At 54.7% G+C, this 25,052-nt stretch overlaps 3 protein-coding genes across 3 annotated transcripts; 1 reads left to right on the top strand and 2 right to left on the bottom strand.

Annotated features, from left to right (window-relative positions):
- Positions 1 to 66: 66 nt before the first annotated feature.
- On the bottom strand, positions 67 to 2,896 carry ATP5PB (ATP synthase peripheral stalk-membrane subunit b). Its single transcript, XM_014258223.2, has 7 exons — positions 2,794 to 2,896; positions 2,647 to 2,689; positions 2,041 to 2,186; positions 1,404 to 1,567; positions 827 to 952; positions 528 to 707; positions 67 to 212 (listed from the first exon to the last, which is right to left on the bottom strand). The coding sequence occupies exons 1-7, from the start codon at positions 2,819 to 2,821 to the stop codon at positions 141 to 143; spliced, it is 759 nt and encodes a 252-aa protein (XP_014113698.2). The 5' UTR covers positions 2,822 to 2,896; the 3' UTR covers positions 67 to 140.
- Positions 2,897 to 3,027: 131 nt separating this feature from the next.
- WDR77 (WD repeat domain 77) lies at positions 3,028 to 6,444 on the top strand. The gene is made up of 10 exons (XM_005529284.2): positions 3,028 to 3,214; positions 3,313 to 3,498; positions 3,600 to 3,741; positions 3,813 to 3,862; positions 4,155 to 4,225; positions 4,562 to 4,616; positions 4,863 to 4,934; positions 5,025 to 5,133; positions 5,589 to 5,657; positions 5,980 to 6,444. The coding sequence occupies exons 1-10, from the start codon at positions 3,028 to 3,030 to the stop codon at positions 6,137 to 6,139; spliced, it is 1,101 nt and encodes a 366-aa protein (XP_005529341.1). The 3' UTR covers positions 6,140 to 6,444.
- A 2,507-nt stretch (positions 6,445 to 8,951) lies between these two features.
- Positions 8,952 to 23,849, bottom strand: C26H6orf132 (chromosome 26 C6orf132 homolog). The gene is made up of 5 exons (XM_005529285.2): positions 23,439 to 23,849; positions 19,710 to 19,825; positions 15,650 to 15,725; positions 12,475 to 15,307; positions 8,952 to 12,178 (listed from the first exon to the last, which is right to left on the bottom strand). The coding sequence occupies exons 1-5, from the start codon at positions 23,587 to 23,589 to the stop codon at positions 12,076 to 12,078; spliced, it is 3,279 nt and encodes a 1,092-aa protein (XP_005529342.2). The 5' UTR covers positions 23,590 to 23,849; the 3' UTR covers positions 8,952 to 12,075.
- Positions 23,850 to 25,052: the final 1,203 nt, after the last annotated feature.

Raw genomic sequence — 25,052 nt, 5'->3', positions numbered from 1 at the left:
TGGTGTGAACATCCAGTGACTTCAAACACAAACAGGCAGGGACTGCTGCTAGTGACACACAGCAAAGAGGTTTTTTCATTTGTTTAATGATTTTACAGTCACAGAGGAGGTACTGGGACAGGTCAGTGGGCTCAGACTGCTCACACGACTGCGTGGGCACTCTTGGACAGCGCCTTCAGGTCCAGGATGCACTTGGCAATACTTTCCTTCTGCTGCAAGAGAAAGGAAACAGCCCTGAGGAGACAGTTCAACAAGCAAAACAGACATTTAAGTACATTTTAGAGAAACCTTCTCAGACCTGTAAGTTACTTGTTAAGAGGGAAGCAATTACAGCTCATGAGGTCAGAAATTCAGATCCAATAAAGCACAGACTGATGGAATCCCAGAAGGTTTGGGTTGGAAGGGACCTCAGAGTTCATCCAGTCCCACCCCTGGCCAAGGTTACCCGTCACCTCATGAGCCAGGATCCCTGAACAGCAAATCTTAGTGCAGGCTAAAACATAAAGCAGGGAAAACCCAGCAAGTACCTGCTGAGGTGTGATGCTCTGAACAACGTTCTTCTCCACCCACTGGATCATGTGGTCCTGCTCCTTCTGCCGCTTCAGGTTCTGCATGGCCACCTGGTAGTCCAGCCTCTTCTTCACCTCGTTGTACACCATCAGCAAGCGCTCCCGGTAGTTGGTTTCCAGCAGCATGGCGATGTTGTTCTGCACGGAGCAGGAGACAAGAGGCTCAGTCTGGCAGCAGAAGATGCTCTGGCAGGAGTGCAGGACCCCAGCAGGGCAGGCTGCCCTGGCCTGAGCAGCAGCAGCGCTGCCCTGCTCACCCGCTTGGCATCGAACAGGTAACTGCGGCCTTCCACCCGCCACTGCTCCTTCTTCTCCTCCTCGATGGCCGTCTGCAGGGTCTGGATGGCCTCGTTCTTCATGGCTAAAGCTGAGGCCACTTTCTCCTGGAAGAAGGAAAGAACTCCATGCTTCAGAGTCAGGTGCAAGGAAAACAAGTGATCTTTTAATTATTCCTGATTAATCCTGAAATGTTGCATTAAGCTGACAGAAATGTCTGTGTGAACTGCCCCGTGCCACGGCTGAGGTTACAGCAACAGAGAAGAATGAGGGCTCACAACCAGTCAAGGAATCCCAGATGGCTTGGGCTGGAAGGGAACTAAAATTCCATCCAATCCCACCCCCTACCATGGGCAGGGACACCTCTCACGGCCCCAAGCCCTGCCCAGCCTGGCCTCTGACACTGCCAGGGATCCAGGGCCCCACCACCCCCACAGGGAAGAATTCCTTCCCCATATCCCATCTAACCCTGCCCTCTGGCAGTTCAAAGCCATTTGTACTTTAATAAAACCATTCCTTACTAACGACTGCAAACTCAAATTACTGAGTCTCCATTACCTCGTTAAGTTTGTCAGCAAAAGCTGCGACATCAGCCCCAAACTTCTTGATGCCATAAATGATGACTGTCAGTATGCAGGCAGCTGCTGCTGTCTCGTGGTTCACAACGTAGATCTCCTTGGAAAGAAGGTAGAGCAGGAGGCCAGTGCCCAACATGTAGGGCCCTACAGGAAAAATAAAGCAGCATTACTTACATAAGGCATAACGAGGCTCAGTAAACCCAAGTACCTAAGAGGGAGTACTTTAAAGGCTCACGAGGTCAGGGAGAAGTGTTCTATTTTACCAGGACAAGAAGAAGAGCCACAATTGCACCTGGGAAAGGTGCCACAAGGAATTTCACTAGGTTCTCACCTGACATGGGACCTGCTGCTTCTGCTCATTCAGAAACACGCAGAATTTCCTGTTTAAATGTTTTAAGGACCAGCAGGCAATTAAACCTTTCTATAAAATCAAGCCTGTGGAACTCTGTTAACTATTAGGTGTCTAACTTTGGAGCCAGGAGTCCTGCACTGGATTGTTCTTCACAACCTGCACATGCAGAATACTCATTTTTAGTAATATTTTACCTTTTCAGCAGCCAGAACTGGTGAGCAGAACGATGTAAGCATAGCTAAAAATGGTAAAAGTCTATATTAACCTGTAACTCCTGTTTTAGGGTAGAGAAACTGGAAAAACTCCTCAGGGATCAAACCATGACGAACTTCTCCTCCCTTCTCAGGCAGAGGTGGCACAGGTGCCAAACTCTGCTGAGTTGTGTGCAGTGGTCTTGTGGTGTGCAACACCCTGTGAACAAGGAGAGCATTTCAAGTATGATTCTTATTTAAAAAACAGACAGAACTAGTCCCCCAAACCACCCTTAGGTAAGGCTCGAGCACATTTCCAATTAAGTAGGTAACTGGTGAGGCCCGGGCACGGGGTGCCCAGGGAAGTTTAGCTGCCCCATCCGTGGCAGTATCCAAGGCCAGGCTGGACCTGCTCGAGGTGTCCCTGTCCACGGCAGGCTTGGATGAGTTTTGAGGTCCTTTCCGACCCAAACTATTCCGTGATTCGAAGGTGGCGTTTACTGGACACACCTCCTGCCAGGAAGTGGGTGGGACTAGATAACCTCCAGAAGTTCCTTCCCACCGTCCGTCATTTATACTCCCACAACACGAATGGAGAAAATAGAAGAGACAAAACGGCAGAATAACGCGGTTTAAGCACAAATCCCGGCCGGTGTCCGAGGGACTCCCCCGGTACTCACCCCACGGCGACGGGCGGCGGCAGCGCCCTCAGCGCGGCGGGGGCTGACGGGACAAGAGGGCAGAGAGCGCGTCAGGGCAGAGCTCGGCCGGCACCCCCCGCCCGGCACCCCGCTCCCCCCCGAGCAGCGGCACTCCCCGCGGCTCACCGGCGCGCAGCACGAGGCGGGACAGCATGGCGGGCCGGGGCAGGGCCGGGGCAGGGCCGTGAGCAGCGGCGGCGCGGAGCCCTCGTCCCGCTCGGTGACCGCCGCCGCCGGGCGCTGAGATGGCGGCGCGGCTCTCGCGGGGGCGCGGGGGGGGGGGCGGGGGGCGGGCGCTCTCGCGAGAGGAGGCGGCGGCGGGAGGCACGTGGGGGCGCCGCCGGCCCCGCCGCCGCCGCCATGGAGGAGCCGCCGCCGCCGCCGCTGCTGCCCCAGGCGGCCCCGCCGCCCGCCCCGCCCGACACCGCGGCGCCCGCGGCCTCGGTGGATGGGGAGCCCGCGGCCGATGCCGCCTCCGAGTGGAACATCCCGCCCAACGCGCCCGCCTGCATGGAGCGGCACCTGGAGCGCGCGCACTACCGCGCAGGTAGCGGGGCGGGGGGCGCGGCGGGGCCCGGGAGCCGCGGGCGCTGCCCGGGGGTCCCCGCGCCTCCCCTCGTGTCTCTCCTCGTGTCTCTCCCGCAGACGGGGCCCTGCTGCTGGGCGCCTCCGGGCTGAACGGGCGCTGCTGGAGCGGCTCGCTGTGGGTGTTCGCGGAGCCCCGGCGCGCCCCCAGCGAGGGATTCTGCACCGCCGGCGTGCAGACCGAGGCGGGGGTCGCCGACCTGTGCTGGCTGGCTGACAGGGGCATCCTGGTGGCCTCCGACTCCGGTAAGCGCTGGGGATGCCGCCCTTCCTTGGCTGGGGTGTGTCCGTCCCTTGTGCGGAGCTGGAAGCCCCCGTTCCTCACCGAGCTTCCCCTGCATCCCCAGGGGCGGTGGAGCTGTGGGAGCTGGAGGAGGACGAGAGCCTCATCGTGAACAAGTTCTGTAAATACGAGCACGATGATATCGTGACATCGGTGTCTGTCCTGGCTGGCAGCAGCCAGGCTGTCAGCGGGGGCAGGGATTTCTGGTGAGTGTCCCCAGCCTGGCAGCCGTGTGGCCGGGCTGTGCTGGGCGCTCACTGCTCGCTCTTGTCCCCAGCGTGAAGGTCTGGGACATCCCGGAGCAAATGGTGCTGCACTCCTACAGAGGTGAGTGCCAACCCAGCCTTCTCTGGCCTTTTTTATAAGCCCCTTCACATCCCACTGTGACCCTTTCCCCCTGAGCCCCTGTCTGGCTCCCTCAAGCTCAGGGGTGTCACAAGGACTTGTGGTTGCACTGGGCAGCTCATCATCACTTGGGTAGGAAGCAGTCTGCTGGAGCAGGAGTTATCCCGTGTCTGGGCATGACTGTTGGACTTCTGTGCCTCTGGAGGTCCTTGGGAATACATGGGAAAGTTGGATACAATCTTTGAGGCTCTTTATCCTTTTGTGCTTTTGGTAGCTCACTCCGATGCAGTGACTTGTGTGGCTTCCTGTCCTGGTAAGGACACTGTGTTCCTGTCCTGTGCTGAGGTAAAGCTCTCTCTATTGTCTAAACCTACCCCATTAAAATGAGATTTAACTTTAGCTATTTACACTTTAATGCACTTAGAAACCACGTCTTGTGTTACTGCAGTGTTCTAGTCTGATAAATTTATAATCAGTTTACCAAGCTGATTCCTACAGGTTTGTATCAAATCTTGGGAGCTCCTAGTTCTGTCCTGGGGATGACTGAAGGCTGCACTTAATGACAGCATCATTTTAACCCAGAGGAAAAGGCAGAGACATTTTGCCTGTGAGTCAGCAGCGAACCTGAATTTATGCCACAAAGAAATTGTAAAATTCTTCTCATTCCTTTTGGATTTATAGGACAACAGAATTTTACTCTGGGACACCAGATGCCCCAAACCAGCTACCCGAATTGGTATGTGTCTGTGTGCAGTCACTGCTTCTGCATGAGTTTGTGTTGGAAGAAATAAATTATTTTATGCCTGACTTCTAACTCCAAATCTAGTGATGTGCCTGTTAAAACCTAAGGGGATCTAACACTGTCACAGAAGTACAATAAGCTTAAAACACTTGTCTTGATGCAGGAGCAGTGCTAAATGAGATAGATGAGGAATATCTTTGTGCTGCCTCCTTCCACACTCACCCATCTCTTCCCTCGCAGTTTGCAGTGCCTGTAATTACCTCCCTACCTCAGTCATGTGGCATCCACAGAAAAGTGACATCTTTGTCTTGGGTAAGAACCTGGACTCTCACCAGGAAAATCAAGGTGGGTGTTTTCACAGGACAGTTTCTGCTGGTAACTTCAATCCCCCCTCTCTCCCAGGTGATGAAAGTGGAACAGTTGCACTGGTGGACACAAAGAATCCTGACTCTGCCCTCAGCGCTGCTGTGCACACCCAAGGCATCACAGGCTTTGCTTTTTCTGCACACAGGTACTGAAAGATTCTGGCACAGAACGAGGGACTGCATCCCCTTAAAAGCTTTAGTTATTTTGGAGTGAAACCTATGAGAGTGCCAGGTTTGGCCCTCTTATCAAGGAGGTTGTAGCAGGGAATAGAGTAAAAACCAGGCAGCATCTCACTTGTGACATGTGCTAATGTCCATGACAAGAATTCTGCAGTTCCACAATTACTGACCCATACACCGTGGGGATTTTCCTAATTACAGTCACCTCTGATTAAAGAAGGATCACTGGCTTTCAGACTCTCAGAATATTCTCACTCAGTGTACAGGCACCCTGCCAAATGCTGATGGAAACATTTTTGTAAGATTTTTGTGAGTTAATTTGCAGTACCTGGGTCAGGATCACTAAGAACTTTACTGTTCACAGGTTTATCCCTAAAAATTGTTGTATTTGTTTGTTCTAACTGTGCTCTCATCTCTCTAGTTCACCCTTACTGGCTTCCATCAGTGAAGACTGTTCAGTTGCTGTTCTTGACTCAGACCTCTCAGAGGTGTAAGTACAGACAGAACATACTGCTGTTCTCTTCTTGAGTTAATTATTAATACACAGGATGGAGGGTGGAAAGGACCTTGAAGATCATTCATTCCACCCCCTGCCATGGGCAGGACACCTTCCACTGTCCCAGGCTGCTCCAAGCCCTGTCCAACCTGGCCTTGGACACTTCCAGGGCTGGGGCAGCCACAGCTGCTCTGGGCAACCTGGAGGTGGAAATGTTCCTGAATAAAGGAGCATCATTATACCAATCCAGCAGTTAGGGATTGCCCAGGCCCACATCCTCTCTAATGATGGCTGATGGAGTGTTGGTGTTTTCCAGGTTCAGAAACCGCTCTCATCGAGACTTTGTGAAAGGCTTGTCCTGGTCTCCTTCAGATGATGCCTTGCTCACTACAGTTGGATGGGATCATCAGGTTTTACATCACACTGTTCCCCTCCCAGCTGGTGAAGCTTCTGGAATCAACTGTGTAAAAGAATAGTTTTATAAACTCGTGGTCCAAGTTCCTTGCTGGCATCACTTTGATTCTGCTGAAGTCACAGGTGTGTGAGCTGGAGTGTGGGGTCTGTTGTCTGCCTCAAAGCTTGTGGCTGAGAAGCTTCCTGTAGTAATTTTGAATTAGGCATAAGTTAGTTACAATACAAGCTCTCTCCTCAGGAGTAGCTTCTCCTGTAATAAAAGACTTTGGTTTTACTCAGAAAAAAATTGACTTCAGGCACAGAGGAGACTCGGAGAGACAGGGAATTAGGTGTAATGAAAAAAAAAAATAAAGTCAAAAAGACTTGATTCAGTTCTCCAGACTACCCATGGAATTAACAGAAGCTTTTGGGGGAGGTTAGGAACACACATCTTGTTGGGTAGATGGGAGATCCTCACCCTTGAGCAAAGTTCTTTGCTCTGTAAATCAGGTGGAATGAAAAGACCTGTTGGGATTCAAGGGCTAGAAGGGTTCCAGTGCCATCCTTAATGCAGCACGTGGTGGAGAGGATTCAGCCCCAGTGGCAGTCTGGAGCCTCTGGTGAGCACCACTCGTGCACTGGTGTGAAGTGAGCTCCCAGCTGGAGCCCAGCACCTTTGGCATGGTGCTGGAATCCTGGGCAGCCAGCAGGGAGCGGGTGCTGTGCTCTGACACCACGTTTCATCTCCTCTGTGCTGAAGGCATTCCTCAAGGATGAGACCTGTGAACAAAAGGTTTCTGTGAGGGAAAAACTGGACTAAGGACTTGAGTTGTCATTTGCTTGCTCCTGTTGCAGACTCTGCTTAGTGATAACCCAGATCCATGCACTTGTGACAAGTGACTTCTTGTGCTGGCACTGAGGGGACAGGACAGTCCCCTACCCCCAAACCAGACTCCACAGAACCTGTAGAGGTGTTTTTGTCAAATACCACATACATTTCTGACTCAGCTATTTCCCTGGAACATGTTTACCTGGAGAAGGTCACTGCTCTGCATGCATTGCTGCTGCTCTAGGTATGCCCTGGTCTGGCCTAGTATTTCCTTGACAGAATTAAGCAAGTCCTGACAGATGAAAAAAAATAGTGTTGAAATGAATGTTACCCCCAGTTCTTTAGCATGATAGCAGCACTTAAATGTACACTGCTTCCAGTTTTTATCTCTGCATACACATAGGTTTAGTTGTGCAAAGCCCACAATGAATTTTTAGGCAGACTAAGCTTCCCCAGGCTCTGTACTTGTCTCTTTGTAAACCTCACTTGCTGCTTTTTAAATTCCTGTGTCATACAGATGTTCACAGCAACTTCCTGTTCTAGAGCAGTGTATGACAAGAAATGGTAAATGATGATCAAAAGAGACATTTCCTCAGAAATACCCCTTGAACCATGGAGTCCCCTGTTAGGGACCTGTGATGCTGTACTGAAACAGGTCTTGTGCTGGTTCTGAAACAGTCGTCTTGGAAGATGGTTTTCATTTGTAACTGGGTTTAAGTTTCACTGGGCCACTTCTGTAGCACTGAAGAGCAAGCTGAGATCATCCACACACTTCAAGTTGTGATTTCAGTCCCTGATATTAAAACTGTTCTTAAATAAATGTTCACCGTATTCCTGTTCAATGCCAGGGTACTACAGTTGTTTGGCACTGGTGCAAGGCAGGCTCTGGGTCCTGCTGCTTTCCAGGAAGTTTTTCTTTCTAGAACTCTGGGGTTCCATCGTGCACAGCTAAAAAGAAAAGTTCAAATATCAGACATTAAACCATATTAGGTAGCTCATATTGCCACACCTGAGCAAAACACAGCAGTCCCTGGCAAAAGACTCATGGTGGATGGTGAAGCCTGTGGGGAGAGCAGGTGATAAATAAACTTCTTTACAATTAAAGACTGAAGAACCCTCAATCTTCAGCATCTGGCAGGTGTTTGTGGTGCCACAGGATGGCAGCAGCTGCCCTCGACAAGGGCACGGCAGCACCGCCCAGCTCTGCCTGGAGGAGTATCTGCTTTTGGGGCTTCCAGCACCTGCACGAGGGGTTTTTCACTCCGAAGAGCAGCAGTTCAGGAGTCACTCCTGGGCTGCAGCTTGGACCAGAGGTGTTGTACCAGTGCTGGCAAGGCTGCAGTAAAGTCACAGACACGTGAGCAGCGTAGCAGGAACACAACACAATCCCACATCAATCCTTGCTGGCTTTGCAGCTCCCTGCCAGGGAATGCAGGGAATTGTGTGGGGTCTGTGGCTTGCTCGGCTGTCCCTGCACCACACCCCAGTCAGGTTTGGGGACACCTGGGTACATCCCCTGTGGCTGCAGTAGGAACTTCAAGGCACACATGGCACCCTTTCCTCCCTCACAGACTGCTCCTGCAGCCAGAGCTGGATGGAGATGAGAATGCAGATCAGTTTAATCAGTTTAATTCTGAGTGGAGAGCAGCAGAGAAACCTTTTGTGTTGCTGCCTGCATTGCTCACTGTGCTTGCAGCTTTGGGCACAGCATTCGAGTTGGGACTTGTAACAGGTATGAGAGTTTCTCCCTCATGAAGGGCTCCAAGCCCAGGACTATTTATAGAATCTGCTCCTGTGCCAGCCTGCCCAACCAGCTGGGTGTGAGTGACAGAGCTCTTGGGGCTCAGCTGCCCCTTCATGCCTTGACTGGGCTTCTAAAACACTGAAATGGCCACAGGCTTTGGATGAACTGCTCAGAGAAATTGGACCAAGTTCTAGGTAAGATGAAATTCAAACCTTACTGAGCTACATTTTCCCATCCTTTCAAGGACGTGCAAACTTCTCAATCCTCCAGCAGACAAGACCGTGTAAGCAACATTAAAAAAAAAGTCATACCACACATGTAATAAAACATCCAGAAATGTTTAATGCAAGAAGGTTGGTGTTCAATGGCACTTATAAATAAAAGACTTTGTTCAATACTTTACAGCTAAAGCTCTGTTACACTCCCCTAGCAGGAACTTGTGAGGAAGAGGCAGCTGCAGGGGATAATATAAGTTGTATCACAACTTGAATTACCACACTGCATCAGAGAGGGTGAAGTGAGAATAATTCCACACTCAGGTATCAGGATTGCTCTCAGCACTGGGCTGAGGCAGGGTGCTTTGCTCCATTAACACCCCTTAGTTCTGTTTCTTCTCACTCTGTTGCTAAATTTCCATAGTGAAAGAGCTGGGAGGAGCAGGACCAGGAGCAGTTTATCCACAGGACCTGACAGAGTTACCTGCCCCAGGAAGAGGAGGCTCTCCCCCATCCCTGCAGTCCTCACCTCCTGAGAGATCTCACTGTCCCCAAGTGCTCTGGCTGCCAACAGCTCTGACAGTGGTTCCTTTGTCGCAGCAGCCCCAGAATCAATGGTGAGTTGTTTCTGAAATACCAGAATGTGCTGAAGGCATACAAAAGCAGCAGGGATAGTCCAAAGGGTCTGAAGAATAGAAGTGTTCTGCTGCTGAAAGCCTGCATGCTACCCAGTCCTACAACTGGAAGCAGAGTCCAGCCTGATTCAGTGACAGCCCCTGTGCAGTCCCAGAATGGTGTTTTTGAGTGAAGAATGGCTATTTTATAAAGCTGACTTCTATTATCACGCTTCTAATACTTAATTAAAACAACTATGTCTGCTAGAAGTGACACACTCCATGGTGTCTAAGACCATATTTCAGCTACACATGAATTGTGTGTCTGGATGAAGTAGTAAATGTGACATTTAAAGCAAGTGCCAACATTGGAGTGTCACATTTTTCTCTACAAAGAAAAAAAAAAACAACCAAAAAAGCAAACAAACTTGTGTTGGGGAGATCGTAATTTGGAAGAATTCTTGAGGTGGAAAATTGCACACATACCCCCTGCCCTCACCACTTCTGGGCAAAGTCAGTATCAAAAGCTGAAATTGCCCACCCAGCCTTAAAATTGTTTTTGAGAGCTCATTTGCAATTATAGCTTATTATTTTGAAAAAAAACCCAAAAAACCAAAAACTATCAAGAAGAAAAAAAAACCACATTAAATTGCAACGTTATCAAAGAGACTTCTTTGTTTGCTTTCAAGCTAAACTGGTGAAACTTCATCCAATAGCAAAACATGACCCTGAAGGCCCTGAAGGAGGATCACGGATTTACTTCTACAAATGAATGAGAATGCTCAAGATGCTCCTTGCATAAAGAAAATTCCATGTTTTAGGGTAGGTGGTATTCCACAAGACACTTGGGACACTTAAATGTCCTTATAATTACTCCATAGTCACTTTTCTCCATAAATATTCCAGCACCCAGATATTTAAACCCTATTATTTCAATATTAGCTGGGGTGAACAAAGGAAATCTTCCAAGTCACTGTGACTTACTGGCATAAAAATGTCCTTTGAATTAGCTATTAGACTGATTATTGTATCTACATTTTCATTTTATTCACAGCAAAGTAAAGTTCAGAATACTTTAAAACTGCTGCAATATCTGAAAGGGATGTTAAATTATTAGGTAAAGCTGGAAATAACACAAAACACAGAATGCCAGTGACATGACTCGAATATCAAGATAACTTTTGAGAATTCAACTGTGAAGGAAAATTTATCCCTGATTTGAGCTGAATGAGCAAGATCTGCTTGCAGGCCACATCCAGGTGTGCGCCAGGCAGGGTAAGCTGGAGTGGAACCAGTGGGATTTATAGCATTGAAAATAGAAAGTGCTTTCCATAAAAATAGACTCATGTCTCAAAGTGCTTTTAGTTTGCCAGTGATTAGAAAATATTCTCTACAAGTTTTTACAGTTATTTTACAGTGATTTTCAGCAAGTTTACCTGGGAGGAAGATTCTCTGTTTCTAGCTTCAGGAATTATTCACAACTCAGGTCAGCTGTTGTGAGACCCCACTGCTCACTCTGGAAGCTGAAACCCTCTAAGGCTACTCCGAGCTCCCACCCCTGTGTCCACCAGCAGGAATCAGGGGCAGCTCTGCACATCCAGCACCTGGAAAAGCACCGAGGGAAACAGCGGGAGCCAGCTCCTTTCCCTGCAGACACCCCACATGCCACCAGGATAAATACAGTCACACTGAAATTGAGCTTCAAAGCAGGCACATGGAAGCCAATCTCAGTAGAATAAGTAGAATAAGGACTCTTGGGGTCACAGGGCTGTGATGTGGCAAGAGACACCTCGGGGACAGCACCAGCAGCACAGCACCTGGGCGAGTGGTGGACACCCACCAGCCCAAGGAAAAGGATTGCTCCATGACCTATGTCTCCAAAGTGCTTTACAGCCATCCAGCCAGGCCTCACAGCCTCCTTCCACGAGGAATAATTACCAACAGAAACATTTACAGTGACCAAAAGGCACAGCAAAGCAAGGCCCCTGCTCCCGAAGCGGCTCCTGGAGGAGGGGTTGGAGCCCTGCTCGGCAGGACAGGCACTGACAGCCCAGGGCTGGGTTTAAGGCAAACTCTTGAAGGACAGAAAGGCTCAGGATCCAGGCATCTCCTCCTATCCCACTGGCCTCACATTCTTATTTTAATCCCTGACATTTAGCTATACACTGCTTTGCTTCCACTGTGCACATCTCTCAGCCGGTTTCTCCCTGCTCCCAAACATGCTGGAGTTAAACCAATTAACAAACAAACTGCAATCAATCTTTCCAGTGGTGATGCTCTTTAAAGAGAGCTGAGGATGCTCTTTGGCTTTCCTAGATGGCCTATCAGTCTGCAATTCTGACAATAATCCAGGAGGGAAAATGGGAAAAAAGGAAAGCACGTTTGCTCATGTAACAAGGCAGCGGCCTGCCCTCCGCAGTAACAATTCTCCTCGACAGTCTTTTGAGATAAGTCCGAGTCTCGGGCTTGTTCCCCACCTCCGTCAGCAATTTCAAGCAGGAGCATTTTCAGGCTGGGTTGGGACCGTCCCTGGTGCCGTAGAGAAGGAAAGGACCAAGCCTGGCACCCTCTCGCCCGTTGCCAGCCGGACGCCGGCGGGGCAGCCCCAAGGTCTGGCCTACCGGTGGCTCTGGTAGGTGTAGGAGATGGGCTGGCGCGTCCCGGGCCTCACCGTGAAGGTGTTGGAGGGTGCCCCGTAGTGCGGGGTGCCGTGGGCAGGCCTGCAGGGAGAAGAGAGGGGAACTCACACAAAGCCCAGGCTAACCTTGGCGTTCAGGCAGTACCGCAATGATCATTTTATCGCTTCGTGTCTCCACTCAGCGAGGTGGGGAGGGAGGGAGACGGGCACTGGGGTCACAGCTGGCACCAGGGAGGAGCCACAGAACGCTCACTGCCCTTGGAGCGGGAGCGAGCAGGAGCCAAGGGGCAGCGACTGCACTGGAACCCCCAGCGCTGCTGCAGGGCCGGTTCCAAGGGACACTGAGGACAGGGAGGGCTGGGCCCAGGGGACACGTACCTGCTGCCTGTCAGCACGCTGCCGGGCGAGAAGTCCCCGTTCTGCCCCTTGTACTTGGTGTCAGCCCCGCTGCCGCCGTACGCCGTGCCTTTCCCAGCAGCGTCTGTGGACGCCCGCCTGCCCTGGGTGCTCGAGGGGCCGTTCCTGTGGGCAGAGCCCAGGCGGCGAGACCCCTCCCCAGCCGTGGAGCCGAACCCCCCGGTGCCGTAGGAGGAGAGGGTGCCCGAGGCCCGGGGGGCTGCGGCTGCCCGGGGGTAGGAGCTGTCAGGCTCCGACACGTACAGGCGCTTCTTGATCAGCGGCCGTGGGTTGGGGCCGTGGCTGGGGAAACTCGTGGAGCTGCTGTAATCCGGGTACTGGGGTGTGAAGTCGCCGTTCCTCCAGCTCTTCTCCAAGGGCAGCGGAGCTGCTGGCTCCTGGTTGCCCCCGTAGCCGCGGCTGTAGCCAGACCACCTGAAATAGCGTGGCTCGCCCGAGCTCCGGCTGCTCTCAGGGACACTGGGGCACTTGCGGTTCTCCTCCCGACTCGGGAGGGGACCCTCGTCCGCCTCGTTGCTGAATTCGGGGGGTGGGGGGATAATCCCGAAGTCCAGTGCCGTGTCCCCGTTCTCCTCCTCCCTGGGCACTCCGTGGTGGGCTGGGCCGGGCTGGCTCGGCTGCCCCGAGTCCAGCAGGCCCCGGAGCAGGCTGGAGGCAGTGGCTCGCCGGGGCCCGGGGGGCTGCGTCTCGCCCACCGCCCGCCCGGCCCGGCCCTGCTCCGAGGAGCTGGAGAAGGAGGGGGCTTTGCTCCAGCCAGGCCCTGCTGGACTGGCCGCGGACGGCCGAGGCACCACAGTGAAGGAGTAGGGCTTGGACTCGTGGCGGAAGAAGCTGCTGGAGGTGGTGTCTGACGAGGCACTGCTGAGTCTCAGGGGTGGCTTTGCCCTCAGCACGGCCGCCCCATCCCCGCCCTGGCGGCCCCGCTGGGCACGCTGCCGGGCTGCCAGCAGCAGGGCCATGGGTGAACCCCGCTCCACGCGCTCCCCTGTCACGGGGTGGATCAGCACCTCCTCCTGCCCTGCTCCCGAGATGTCTGGGGGGCTCCTGGCCGAGCTCCCGGGGCAGGGGGCTTCAGCTGAGCCCGGGGCACAGCGTGGCTCGGCTGAGCTGGCCCCAGCCCGGTGCACTTTGTACTGGAAGATGGCCGAGCTGGGCTCTGGTGCCGGGCTCTGTGCAGGGGACGCAGGGGATGAGGAGGGGGTGGGAGCAGGGGACTCCTCAGCCGGTCCCTGGGGTGGGTCTGGAGGACTCACGCTGCTGTTGAGGGACCCCAGAGCAGGGCTCACATCCTCTGTGACCTTGCCAGCAGCAGGAGCAGGAGCAGGAGCAGGAGCAGGAGCAGGATGGTCCTCGTGATCTGTCTCATCCTTTGCAGCAGCCACCGGGGCTGGGAGCAGGCTGGGGACCGTTTGTGGCACCACTGAGTCACTCGTGTCAGGGGGGCCCTTCCTCACTGGTGGGGTGCTGATGCCATTCTCCACACCCTGCTTCTGGCTGCTGAGCCCCACAAGAGGTTTCCCCTCTTTCTTCAGGGACAGCACAGCCTCCAGCTCGTTCCTGATCGTCATCACGCTGCGGGGCTGTGTGTCAGAGCTGCTCTCCGGGGTAGTGACTGCAGTGCTGGGAGAGCCCCCGTTGGTGCTGGGGGGGCTGCTGGGCACCTCCTTCTTCTCCCTCTCCCCTTCCTTGGATAACCCCGTGTCCTTCCTGGCGAGCTGGGGCTCACTGAGCCCCGGCTCATGGCTGCCAGCACGGCTGGGAGTGCTGTCCACGGGCTGGGGAGCAGCCGGCTTCTCCAGCGGCCTCTCCTCCCGGCGTGGGGAGCGCAGCAGGGCCGAGAGCTCGTCCCGCAGCTTGTTCAGGTTGCTGGCATCCTTCCAGTCATCCTCGCAGGTCGGGTAGTCGGGAGGAGGGAGATCCAGGTCGTTCGCAGTGAGAGGTTCAGATTTTGGAGGGGAGTCTCTCCCGGCTGTTTTCAGCTGGGTAATCTTCTCCCCCTCGGAGCCTGGCAGTGGGGACCGGCGGCCGGCAGGATTCACCCCTTGGCTGAGCCCTGGGCCCGGCTTGGGGCTCAGAGGAGGGGGTACAGCCGGCTTCCCAATGCCCTGTCTGAGCCCGGAATTTCTCTGCTCGGCTTCTCCCGGCCGTGCCTTGGCAGCGGGTCTGATGGTGAAGCAGGGTGGGAGGGGTGGCCGGGTGTGAGGCTGCCTGGGGATGGGCTCCTGCCGGCCGGGCTGGCCCTCCTGCACTGGGATGGACGAGGAGCGCGCAGGGGCCGGCGGCGGCACCTTGAACGACCTGGGGAAGGTGAGGTGGGGCTCGGGCTTGGGCTGCAGGCTCTCCTTGGGGCTGGGGGCTGCGGGCTCCCCAGGCTCGGCAGGGCAGAGCGGCCCCTCGGCATCCACCTGCCTCGTGTTCAGCACCGTCTCGGATTTCCACTTGGAGATGCCGGGGCCGAAGGGCGCGGGGTCCCGGACCCCCGGCGGGGCCGGAGGGATGAAGTCTGGAGGAGCCGGGGTGCTGGGGGGAGACAGGGCACAGGCGGGAGGCAGCGGGGCTGCCATGGCAGGAGGTGGTGGCACCACCTCGGGCGGCGGGGGTGGCAGCATTTCGGGGGGTGGAGGGACCGGCGAGGCCAGAGGGGGTGGCAGAGGCGCTGCCGGAGGGGGTGGAGGGGGTACCGATGGCGGCGGGGGGATGTCTTCATCCAGGTCATCCCCATCGAGGGCCTGTGGGCGCAGGTCCCCCACCGAGCTGTACATTCGGCAATTGCCATTGAGCTGGGAGCCAGAGCCTGCAAGAGCAGCGAGAGCACAGCCTGTGAGCCCCTCTCCATCATCATCATCATCATCATCATCATCATCATCACTGGCCTGTGCCAGTGGCCTGCCCAGGGAGCCAGCCCCTTGCCAGGCTTGTCTAAAACTTCCTGAACTGTAACAGCCTCTCTGCCTCACCCCTTAGGAATTAATTAATTTTCAATTACTTCAAAAAATAATTAATAGCAGACTCTATTTTAGCATGAAAATATATGGGCAGCCTGTCTGCTCCAGAGCTTGGTACACACACACTTCCTGCCCTGAGGGCTTGGTGAGCACTTTGTGCTGGCCAGGACTCCACAGAGAACATCCCTTACCGAGAGCTGCCTTTTCCTCAAAGTCTTCTGGCACCGACGGCGTTGGCACAGCCACCCCATGGGATTCTTGGGCGTTCTGCAAGAGTTGAGAAAACAGAGCTGTCAGTCTTCAGCCCAGGGATCAGAGAAAGGGCTGACAAGCAGCTGGTAATCTGTTCACACAAGCCCTGATGGGATCCAGGGCAGGTAGTGATAGGGAAGTCCCTGTGGAAGCTGCTGTTGACAGGGTTTGAGGGGACGAGTGAACCGATCAAGGCTGCACAGGCCATGGACACAATTCCCCCCCGGTCAGGCACGAGGGCTGCAGAGGAATTTGGCTATTTCACATTCCCCTGGGGGCTCCTCACCGTTCCTGTCCCACACACCGAGCAGCTGCCCCGGCTTTGGGGGTGTTTTTCTGCAGCAAGCACTGCCACAGTCACCAACACCCCGCTCTGAGGCCACCGACAGGCCTGCAGCGTCCTGGGAAACACAGCACATCTGAGCGCTCTGGGCAAACTGCTCCTGGTGTGATTTGTGTTTCGCTCTCAATTCCTCTCTTCACGTTCGTGCTGGGAACTCAGCAGTGCCTGAAGCCGGTACAGCACCAGCAATTCAGCGGCCCACACATCTGGGAGGCCCTGGAGCGCTCCGGGTGATTGCAGCCACCCAGCCGAGACATTCGGGCAGCCTGACTCACCTGGAGCTCTGCTCGGGGCTCTGCCAGCAGCAGGAAACCTCTCCTGTCCCTGCGGCTCAGGGCTGGGGGGCTCCGAGGGCCTGGGGGGGCTCCGAGGGCCGGGGGGGGCTCTGAGGGGCGGGGGGGGGCTCCGAGGGGCTGGGAGGGGGCTCTGAGGGGGCTCCGAGGGGCTGTGGGGGCTCTGAGGGAGCGGAGGGGGCTCTGAGGGGGCTCTGAGGGAGCGGAGGGGGCTCTGAGTGGGGCTCTGAGGGCCTGGGGGGACTCTGAGGGGGCTCCGAGGGGCTGGGGGGGGCCCTGAGGGGCTGTGGGGGCTCTGAGGAAGCGGAGGGGGCTCTGAGGGGGCTCTGAGGGCCTGGGGGGACTCTGAGGGGGCTCCGAGGGGCTGGGGGGGACTCTGGGGGGCTCTGAGGGGCTCTGAGGGGCTCCGAGGGGGTTCCGGGGGTCTCCAGGACAGCCCTGGGCACTCGGGCCGGGCAGGACCGGGGGCGGCTTGGGGCACCTCAATGGCAGAAAGGTCCCGAGCTCCGAGGGAACATCCAGCGAGGGACAGACAGACACGGGCAGTGCTCAGGGACACGCTGTCCCCTTCCCGGGCTCCACATCCACCCTGCTGCATTCCCCAGGCAGATGTTTGCCCTGCTAACAGCCCTGGACAAAGGAAATGTTATCCTGCCATCAGCCTGCGCCTCTCCCCAGCCATTTCCTGCACACAAAAGCCTGGATAATGATTGAGCCCCTGCCCTTTGCCTTTCACTGCCGTTATCACCGCTTTTACATCAGAGTGCTCCGGGATTCCAAAGACTCCTGGATCAAAGGTCATTTGTTCATCCAGCCCCATCCAGGCTCAGACAGAACATTACAGCTCCACTCTGCCCTGGCTGGGGAGCCCAGGAGCTGCTGGGGCAGAGCTGATTCAACAGCAGCACCTGGGCTCCTCTGGAGAGCCCTGGAATGCCCCAGCTTTGGCCAGAATAATAGGAAATACACATATTTCACATGCTACATCCATCACCCTGCAGATGACCAAAAAACCTCTGTAACCACAAGGGAATGAGGTCCTGGTGAGCCGGGAGTGAGGGAATTCATATCCCTGGGATTGCACAAAGGACCAGACAACGCTGTGCTGATGGAGAAGCCAAGGCCTGTGAAAGCATGAGGGCACATCCTGAACTTCATCGGAGAGCCAGAGGGGAGACAAAGGCCAGGAGAGGCACTTCAAGAGCTGATAGTTCAATTGTCCAGAGCAATGAGATACCAAAATCACAAAGAATAAAACCCCAGCAGCTCCCATTTGCTATGGAAATCTATTGCTGCTGGTTTCCAGGGAAGCAAAGATGTCTGAGCTCTGCATTGCCAGCATATGCATCACCTGTCTGGGGAGGAGTGGAGAGGAACTGGCAGTCAGAAGAGAGCTATGCAAAGCTGGAGGACACGGTCTGCACTTCATAAAGGAGCAGCAATTTTGGATGTGTCATTTCCAACTGGGCAAGCCTGTTCATCACCAAAACCTCTGGCAGTTGCTAATGCTCAGCATCTCTCAAAAACCACCCGTCCCCACATCATGAGCCGGCTTCTGAAATGGAAAGCATCCCCAGCATGCTGCCAGTCTGCAGAGATGGTTGGGAAGATCATTCCTGGTGTTTGCTGGGTGTAGCCAGCCCAGAAAACCTCCCACTGATTCAGAGCAGGCTCTGGGTGCTGTGCCAGGAACCTGCATTTCCAGTTTGTGGTACCTGAATCAGACTTGTGCCTGCTGAGGATCCCGTGGGGGGAAGCTTTCACTGTAACCACCAGGAATTACTTTTCATCCCTGGAACAGTCAGACGTGCCCAGTGAAGGGAGCCTGCCTGTCCCCATGGGCCCCAGCTCCCCGGGCTCTCAGGAGCACCCCCTGCCCAGCCATTCATTCAATGACCAAGGTTTGAGGCTGCCTGTTACAAAAGCCACCCCAAAATACAACTGCTGAGCAGCCTGGGGTCTGAGAGGCCAAGAATTTCTCTGAATATGAAGGGCTGCCCCCAATCTCCTTGTTTTTGAGCTAGGGCAGCGTGGTGGTTTCCTGAAGGGATTTGTTCCCCTGGGATGCCAAAGCTCTCCTGCACCTGCAGTGCTGGGGGAGCCAGGGGGATGTGGGGGGACCCTCTCCTGCAGTCCCTGCTGGGATTCCGTGTGGGCCAGCCCAGGGCCGGGGGAAGGAGGCTGCTCCAGGTGCAGCAGTGCAGGAGCTGCGGGGCAGGGCGGGTGCATCCTCCTGACTCACCGGAGCTGCTCCCCGTGGGTGGGGGGAAAGGGTTAAGGCAGGAGCTGCAGAACCGCCCGGTGCAGGTGTGTACCTGGTGCAGGTATGTGCGTGGCAGCAGAGGAGTCTGTGCCAGATCAAATGATCATCAAACCTCACCAAAGGAGCGCAAACATCCAACGCAGACTGGTCCTTCAGAGTGCTTTCCTACTAATTCCTTCAGTTAAAGCTGTTACTGTCAGAGGGGAGGCCCAGCTTTGTGAGGGACCCTGACAAAGGAAGAAGAGCCCCAGGGCCAGCTGTGCCTCTGTGGGCAGCAGCAGCAGGGCCTGGGTGCCCTCAGGATTTGTCCTGGGGACATTCCTGCTGTCAGTGCCTCTACCACACACACTTCCATTAGCAGAGATCACCTCCTTGTCAAGACCAAAGGATTTAAGCATTTTCATATCTTCACTGAGCTCCTGAGCTGTGGGTATCACTTCAGCTTAGCTATGGGCATCTCCAGAGCCCCTCTGAGCACCCTGCTCTAGTGGAAGAGGGGGGAACAAGGTGAGCTTTAAGGTCCCCTCCAACCCAGACCTTGGGATTCTGTGAATCCTGTGCCTCACTGTGCTCTTTGTAAGACCTCTGGAAAGTTCTGCATGGGGTTCCTCAAAGCCAGCCACAAGCAAGCTTGGCTTCTGGAGTTACAGCCACCTCCAGGCCCTCTGCTCTGGCTGTTTTGGCCCTTGCTGCTGCTGCTGGAGCACTGGTAGCTCTGCAGGGAATGGTTTTTTCATAGAGATTGAAAAGAATCATCCCCTGCACACCCAGAGCATCACCTCATTCCTCTGCTGCAGCAGGACAGGGGTCACACTGCTGGCTCCAGCAGCACACCTGATCCTGGGACAGATCCTGCCAGCAGCAGTGAGATAAACGGCAGTGCAAGCCTGGTCTGTCCTCTCCATGCTCAGCAATTATTCTTTAATTGAGAATGCGAGTGTGACGGTGCTCACACCTCTCCCCCGAGTGCCTCGTCCGTGGCCCAGGCCAGCCCTGAGCTCAGACCCAGCCCCTCGGAGCCAGGGTCACTGCAGGGTGGTTTCTGCTGTCCCTCGGGCTGGGGACACCAGCTCCAGCCCAGCAGGGACTCGGGCACTCACCAGGGGCAGGAACGTCAGCAGTGGCCGCACCCTCGGCCGCGGTTTCAGCGTTGCTGTGCCAGAGTCTGTCACCGTCCCGAAGCGATTGTCACCGTAATACACCTGGATCACGTCACCTGAGGGGAGAGCACACTGTTAGCACTGAGCTTGGGCACTGCCAAAACACCGGGGACGTTCAAAGAGAGCTGTGGAGAACTTGCTGCATCAGCTGCCAGGAGTGGGCAAAGCCCAGCAGATCCTGAGGAAATCCTGCGAGGTGAGTGGAAACCAGGGAGATAAAGGTCCCGTGTGTGCAGGACAGGCACTCACAGCCTTGTCACACACCTGCAGAGCACAGAGAGCCTGCCCTGAGCTCTGCAGGATGGAACTGAAGCAGCTCAGAAGGAACAGGATGCAATTCTGGCTGATGTGAGCAGCTGGAATTGAGGGGGAGGCAGCAGCAGAGCTGACCAGGAGGAGGGACAGCTCCTGCCCTGCCGAGCACTGTCAGAGCACTGACATCCAAGCCAGAGGGAATTCCAGCTGCTTCCCAACACTTCCACACTCCAGCCTGCTCTGGGTGACCTGCCACAAAGCACTGCCGTGGATGGAGGGAGACACCAGGGCAGGAAGTCACAGGGCCCTGGTGTGACAAGCAGGAGGAGCCAGCAGGAATTCCTGGTTCCCAGCCTTGTGCTTTCACCTTGAACCACACCTCTTGCGCCGGTTTATTTCTGACAGTGAATAAAGCTCATAAAATTAATTTAATTACATTCTTTGTGTCTGATTAGCAGCATGAATTAACAAGCAGAAATACTGAAGCATGTAAGCCCCACCTTGGCTGGAAGGAGATACACAAATAACTCGTAGCCAAGGAGACCGACATTAAAGAAAATCTGAGGGTTTGAGGAAGGAGGGGGAAGCAACAAAATGGCTGTGATTGAAGGGAAGGCTGCAGGAGAGCTCCCAACAACACTTTGGTAGTGAGGAAGGGAGGAGAAGAAGGATGGGCAGAAATCAGGAGGAAGCTCTGAAGGAAACAGCTTTACACCAAGTCTAATGAAAAAAGAGGAGGGCAGATGTCTCTGTGTGCATCCCACATAAGGAAAGCACTTGCATGGACACCTGGAATGAAGAACTGAGCACACCAGGCAGGGCATGAGGCAGCACAGCCTCTGCTGAGGAACTGGAGGTAGATGAATTCCACACAACCTTCAAACACACCACAGAGTCCAGACACACATCAGCCCTTCCCTTCTCCCACCCACGACCTCCCCCAGCAGCATCTGCCCTGCTCTCCCTGCCCTTCCAGGCAATCACAGCTTCCCCTCCCTCACTTCCCAAACTTCTCCCACTACAAGCAATTCTCTACACAAAGGACATTTTCTCCAGCTTTCAAATCACCAGCCTGTGCTTCAGCCAGCCTGGTCCTACCAAGACTTCACCACTTCCTTGCCTGGGAGGGGCCCAAGCACTCAGGAGGAGCTGCTGGAGACCCAGGGAGGACAGAAGTGCCAGCAAATTGCCTGGAAGTGTTCAAGGCCAGGCTGGATGGGACTTGGAGCAGCCTGACCCAGTGGAAGGTGTCCCTGCCCATGGCAGGGAGTGGAATGAGATGAGTTTTAAGGTCCCTTCCCACCCAAACCACTCTGTGATTCTGTGATGATTAATTTTGTGGGTGACCCCTATTCAGTGAGTAAGGAGCAGGAATTGAGGCTAAGGCAACAGGAGAGTTTGGACTCAGACAGCCTGAGCAGCGACAGAGTAGTTCTGAGACTTGAAATGATGAGTTTTATATTTAACAAGTCACTAGGTAAACCCAGTGAGAAACTGGATTAAAGATCACAAGGACTTTGATCCTAGATTACTAAGCATCGCTACCCTGAATGCTTTAATTAAAGTAAAATGAAGTGCTTGTAGTTGTGTTTTCTTTGCTAGATAAACAGGACTTGCCTGCTGTCCCATCACCAGCAAGACCTGAGCTCTGCCAGCCTCGTTTCCTGGAAGGAGGGATCAGGAAATGCACCCTTGGAAGCTGTGGGAAGCAGCTGGCTCAAAGCACTGGCCTTGCTTCGGCCACTTTTTGACATTCAGCCTGTCCTGGAGACATTTGTGTTTGCTCAGCCATGGGAAATCAAATAAACAATTTGCCACTCATGTAATGGAACTTCTTCCTCCCCGGGGGTTGCATCACCTGGAGGAGGCGCAGCAGGTTTGAGCCGGGGTATCCACAGCTCCCGGGAGGAGGAGGTGGCATCAGTCACTACATTCAGGAATCTCTGAGTCAGGGACATGCAAAGCTACACCCATTCCACATTGCTTAACTTGTGTTTACTCTGTGTGAGAAACCAAGGTGGGGATCAGCAGGAGCAGTGGACTCCTCCTGGCACGGAGCTCTGCAAGAAATGTCCCAGAAACAGGGCTGGGGCTGCCCCGGGCAGGACAGGGCTGTGTGCGGGGCCAGCCACAGCAGAGCTGTTCCTCGGGCTGCTGTCCTGCTGTCCTGCTCCCTCAGACTGCTGTCCTGCTGTCCTGCTGTCCCTTGGGCTGCTGTCCCTGCTGTCCTGCTGTCCCTCAGACTGCTGTCCTGCTGTCCCTCAGACTGCTGTCCCTGCTGTCCCTCAGACTGCTGTCCTGCTGTCCCTCAGACTGCTGTCCCTGCTGTCCTGCTGTCCCTCAGACTGCTGTCCTGCTGTCCTGCTGTCCCTCAGGCTACTGTCCTTGCTGTCCTGCTGTCCCTTAGACTGCTGACCCTTGTGCCACTGTCCTGTTGTCCCTTGTGCCACTGTCCCCTCCTCACCCTGCTCTCTCAGCTGCAGTGTCTGTCACACTTCCCCTGCCACTGCCCCCTCCACAAACCAAACTCAGGGCAGAAATGCCAGGAGGATGCTGAGGAGCATCCAACAGCTGTTCCTTAGGCTCGGCTTTCAGGATTCCCGTCCTTTGCAGTGTGACCCACACCTGAGCAGAAAGTTTTGTAGTGCCACTGCAGAACTGCAGCCACGGAAATCTGGCTTGTAATAAGCAGACACAGCAACTTCTTTTTTTTTTTTTTAATCCAAACCACATCAGAGAGAAGCTTGAATGCTCCTCAGATTTACGACAGTTAGAAATCAGCAATTTTCCTTCTAGGTTGCAGAGTTGCATGAAACTCCCTGTCACATTTTAATTTTATCTTGGTTTCAGCAGCTTGGCCTTTGGGGTGTAACCACCTCGCTGTTGCTTTCACAGACAATACTTCACCCTGCACAGCTCAGCAGGCAGCACTTCCATTTTTTTCCGTCTTGGAAGAGTTTGTTGGGCTCGAACAGCCACCAAACTTCATCCACAAAGTGCTATCGTCTATCTACCTGGCTCCATTACTATTAATTTGGCTCCCTCCTACATGAGCCTCCAGGGCACCGTATTGCAATTAAAATCACAAAGAAACACAAATTAATCCCAAGGAATATGCAACCCTCAGCTCCCTCCTCGCTCGCAGCCCTGCGAGAAACAGGTTTATGAGTAAATAACTCAAACTTGGGAAGGCTCAGATCAAACATGGCGTGGGAAAGCGATAAAACAGATTCACAGCCACTCGTCAGCCTCTTTTAGCCAAGTTTAACTCGCCCAGAGCCGGCCCAGCCGAGGTGCGGAGCCGGCTCCGGGAGCCGCGCCGCCCATCCCGGGGTGTCCGAGCGCTCCCGGAGCTCCCCCGGGGCAGCAGCGGAGCCGCCGCCGCCCCCCTCCGCTCCCCCCGGTGCCACTGACCGGTGCCACCCGCGCTGTCCGAGGTCACCTCCTGCGTGAAGATCCAGGGCGGGTTGGTGGCGAACAGGGACGCGGCGCTGGGGCTGGAGTGGCGCTTGCCGAAGAGGCGGCTGAAGGTGCCCTGCACCGAGTGCGGCTGGTGCTTCTTCATGCTGGCCGAGCCGGGCGCTGCCGCTGCGGACCGGGCATCCCGCACCGCCGGCACCGAGAGGCTCCGGAGGGGCGGGGACGGCCCCACCCCCGGCCCGCCCTCGCCAGGTGTCCCCGAGCCCTCGCCAGGTGTCCCCGAGCCCTCGCCAGGTGTCCCCGAGCCCGTAGCGGGGCCAGCCGGAGGGACAGAGCCACCGGGCGAGCTGAGCTGACACTCGGGGCTGTCCCAGGGCGGCTGCTGGCCCTGCACAGACACCCCCAAACCCCACCCTGTGCCTGCCGCCTCCCCCTTGAGCTCTGCAGAGCCCTGCCCAGAGCCCGGCAGCCCTGGGGTGAGGAACCTCTCCCTAACATCCAGCCCCAACTCTCCAGGCTTTGCCCTTCCTCTCCCTCCTGTTTCTCTGTCCCTTCCCCTCCTGCCGAGGCTCGGCTTCCCTGGCACGGCCGGTGACACCGGGGGGCTCGGAGGGTCTGGCTGCTTTCAATGCAAAACCTTCAAGGTGATGCGACTTGACCCCAAACCATTTCTAGTTTCAGGTACGAAAGCAAATTTCTAGCACTGATAACGATTTTTTGTGCCATGCAAGTAAAAATTGAGAGTTAATGAGTAACACTGGCTGCTAAAAAATGCAGGGAATCTTAGAGAACTTTAAACCCAAAGTAGCTGTCAAAACAATTACTCTGAAACACAGTTTCCAACTTCAGCTTAAGATCTTGCACCTCTTTCTATCTCTACCAAGTTTTGAGAGTCAAAACAATACGGATTTCTTTTTTTCAGTGATAAATATCACTTAATCGCTTTGAAATCACGCTTTTCTTGTGAAGAACATCTTCTTATTTTGCTTTAAAGAACAAATTAAAGCAACACATTAAATCCCCTGTGAAGAATGAAGAATGAGCACTGTTATGATATTCCAAAAGGGAAGTCTAATCATAGCACGGATTATGAGGCAGCACTTCAATAAAGCAAATTATGAATGGGAAATTGGGAAGGAAAATGAGAATTAAAACGTTAAAATTCAATTCCGTGGCTGCAGTAGAGGAGCTCTGCTAATCCAAAGCGTTTTCTGGGGGATTTCAGCTCCAGGGCAGTGCTGGGATGCCTCTCCCAGCCCCGCTCCGGGAGCCAGGCTGCGGCTGCAGGGGCGGCTCCGTGCCCTGCACGAGGCTGCAATTAGTGGGACTGTCCTGACAGTTATCTCAAGTGCTGTTTGTGGGATGGAAAGGCTGCACACACACACACAGACACACACACCCTGGAGAAGGGATGGTCCTCCCTGCCTTTCTGCTGCTCTGGAGCCACTCACCCACAGCTTTGCTCTGGAGATGCTCCCACTGTGACTGGAGCCGCAGCCTGGGGGTCTGGGAATATTCCCTGCTCGGATTTCCACAGCCTGGGGGTCTGGGAATATTCCCTGCTCGGATTTCCACAGCCTGGGGGTCTGGGAATATTCCCTGCTCGGA

The sequence above is a fragment of the Pseudopodoces humilis genome, chromosome 26 (assembly GCF_049639895.1).
Source record: "Pseudopodoces humilis isolate 2021_Gansu_Grassland_sample_001 chromosome 26, ASM4963989v1, whole genome shotgun sequence".
Classification (NCBI taxonomy): Eukaryota; Metazoa; Chordata; class Aves; order Passeriformes; family Paridae; genus Pseudopodoces; species Pseudopodoces humilis.
This window is presented reverse-complemented; position numbering and strand designations above follow the sequence as displayed.